At 70.0% G+C, this 2255-nt stretch overlaps 1 protein-coding gene across 1 annotated transcript in view; it reads left to right on the top strand.

Annotated features, from left to right (window-relative positions):
- The window catches only part of MMP17 (matrix metallopeptidase 17), a gene marked incomplete in the record, with an annotated part of 10231 nt that overhangs the window by 2290 nt on the left and 5686 nt on the right, over nucleotides 1–2255 (top strand). Inside the window, 3 exon segments of the mRNA XM_014587387.1 lie at nucleotides 377–660; nucleotides 1377–1553; nucleotides 1973–2072. Of these exon segments, the coding sequence (XP_014442873.1) occupies nucleotides 377–660; nucleotides 1377–1553; nucleotides 1973–2072 (561 nt within the window).

The raw sequence follows: 2255 nt of genomic DNA, 5'->3' as shown, positions 1-2255 counted from the left end.
CCTGGGGACCCCCATCCAGGGGAGGAGGGGGGGGCAGCGGGGGGTCTCCTCTGGGGACCCCCATCCAGGAGAGGAGAGGGGGGCAGCGGTGGGTCTCCCTGGGGATCCCCGCCCAGGGGAGTGGAGGGGGGCAGCGGTGGGTCTCCCTGGGGACCCCCATCCAGGGGAGGAGAGGGGGCAGCGGGGGGTCTCCTCTGGGGACCCCTGTCCAGGGGAGGGGAGGGAGGCAGTGGGTCACTTCAGACACCCCAGAATGAGGTGTGGTTGACCCCGAGATGTACAGCTTGCTCCTGGGGAGGGGGCCCTTGGTGGGGGAGCCCCAGCTTCAGGGCGTACCCACCCCCGTAACCTGGACCCTGGCCCGGCTTGCCCACAGGGTCCGGACATTCCCGCGGGGCTCCGGCCTGGGCCGCGACACGGTGCGAGCGCTCATGCACTACGCTCTCAAGGTGTGGGGCGACATCACCCCACTGAACTTCCACGAGGTGGCGGGCAGCACGGCCGATATCCAGATCGACTTCTCCACGGCCGACCACAATGACGGCTACCCCTTCGACGGCCCTGGCGGCACCGTGGCCCACGCCTTCTTCCCTGGCGACCACCACACCGCCGGTGACACTCACTTCGACGACGACGAGGAGTGGACCTTCCGCTCTTCAGGTACGACCGGGGTCCTGCCAGCCACACTAGCCCGCGAGGCCAGGAAACCCCTGGCACAGCCCAACCCGAGCCCTGCACAGCTGCCTCGGGCGCCGAGCGGGTTCCCCAACACCAGGCAGCTCCCACTGCCTCCCAGGCCCGTGGGGCGGGGCAGGGCGGCCAGGCCTGCCGCACGGTCTCGGCATCCGAGAGGGTGGAAGGGCCGGGCTTCCACGTCCAGCCAGCTTTGCTCCCGAGGAGCCAGCTGTCCACGGGTCAAGCCCAGCTCCAGCCCTGGTGACCACAGAGCCCGGGGCCCGTCACAGAGCCGGGCGCCCGTCGCAGCCCGGGGGACCACAGAGCCCGGGGCCCGTCACAGCCCGGGGAACCACAGAGCCCGGGGCCCGTCACAGCTCGAGCGCTGTAGGTTCTGGCAATGACCAGAGCTTGGCATTGGTGCCTGGGGTCAGGCCAGAGCCCTCCGACTGCAGGGCCCCTGGGGGTCCTGGACCCAAGGCCGGCAGGGCTCATATGTTACTGTGCGGAAGGGACACTCACCCCTGGCCAAGGGCTGCAGGAGCGTCAGGGCGCCGTGGGGTCTTGCGAGCCCTGAGTGACCAGCAGAATCCCATGAGCAGTCCTGGAGCCCCCGTCAGAGCAGACAGCGGACGTCCCGCCGCCAGCGAGGTCCTGCGGTTTCTACCCAAGGCCCCCACTCTCATGGCCCTGTGTTCCAGATGCCCACGGGATGGACCTGTTTGCGGTGGCCGTCCACGAGTTCGGCCACGCCATTGGGCTGAGCCACGTGGCCGCAGCCCGCTCCATCATGCGCCCGTACTACCAGGGCCCGGTGGGTGACCCCCTGCGCTACGGGCTGCCCTACGAGGACCGCGTGCGCATCTGGCAGCTGTACGGTGAGCACCGTGCCACGGCCACCTGGCTGCCGCCCCCTGCTGCCCAACTGCCACCCCATGCCGCCTGACCGCCGCCCCATGGCTGCCCGATCACCATCCCACAGCCGCCCCATGGCCATCCCATGGCCCCTGACTGCCACCTCACGGCCGCCCACAGTCACCCCACGGCCTCCTGACCACCGCCCCATGGCCACCCCGTGGTCACTCAGCCACTACCCTGCAGCCACCCGACTCCCACCCCATGGCCACCCCATGCCCAGCAGGGCCTAGGAGGAGCGTCTACTGCACCTTGACCCCGGGAGCTCCAGCCTCTTCTCAGAGCCCATCCCCAAGCTCCTCAGAGCCCCCCGCCAAGTTCAGGAGCCCCTGGCGGGTCTTGGAGGGCAATCCTGGAGTTGAACATGTCCTCTTTCCCACAGGTGTGCGAGAGTCTGTGTCCCCCACGGCTCAGCCGGACGCCCCTGAGCCCGAAGAACCTCCCTTCCTGCCGGACCCCCCCAACAATCGGTCCAGCGCCCCGTAAGCCACGGCCCCTTGTTGGCACACGGTGCCTGCCCTGCCTGCCCAGCCCATCGGTGGCCACGTCCGGGGACAGCACAGTGGCAGGCTGGCCCTGCCGTCCTGTGCTGCGTGAGCTCTGCGGCAGTCGCTCGCCTGCCCGCCGGGGAGCCCTGGGGGTCCGGCGTCGGTTCCTCTCCTCTG

The sequence above is a fragment of the Tupaia chinensis genome, unplaced genomic scaffold, assembly GCF_000334495.1.
Source record: "Tupaia chinensis unplaced genomic scaffold, TupChi_1.0 Scaffold000211_1, whole genome shotgun sequence".
NCBI lineage: Eukaryota > Metazoa > Chordata > Mammalia > Scandentia > Tupaiidae > Tupaia > Tupaia belangeri.
The sequence above is the reverse complement of the archived record's forward strand: the minus strand, read 5'-3'. Positions and strand labels throughout refer to the sequence as shown.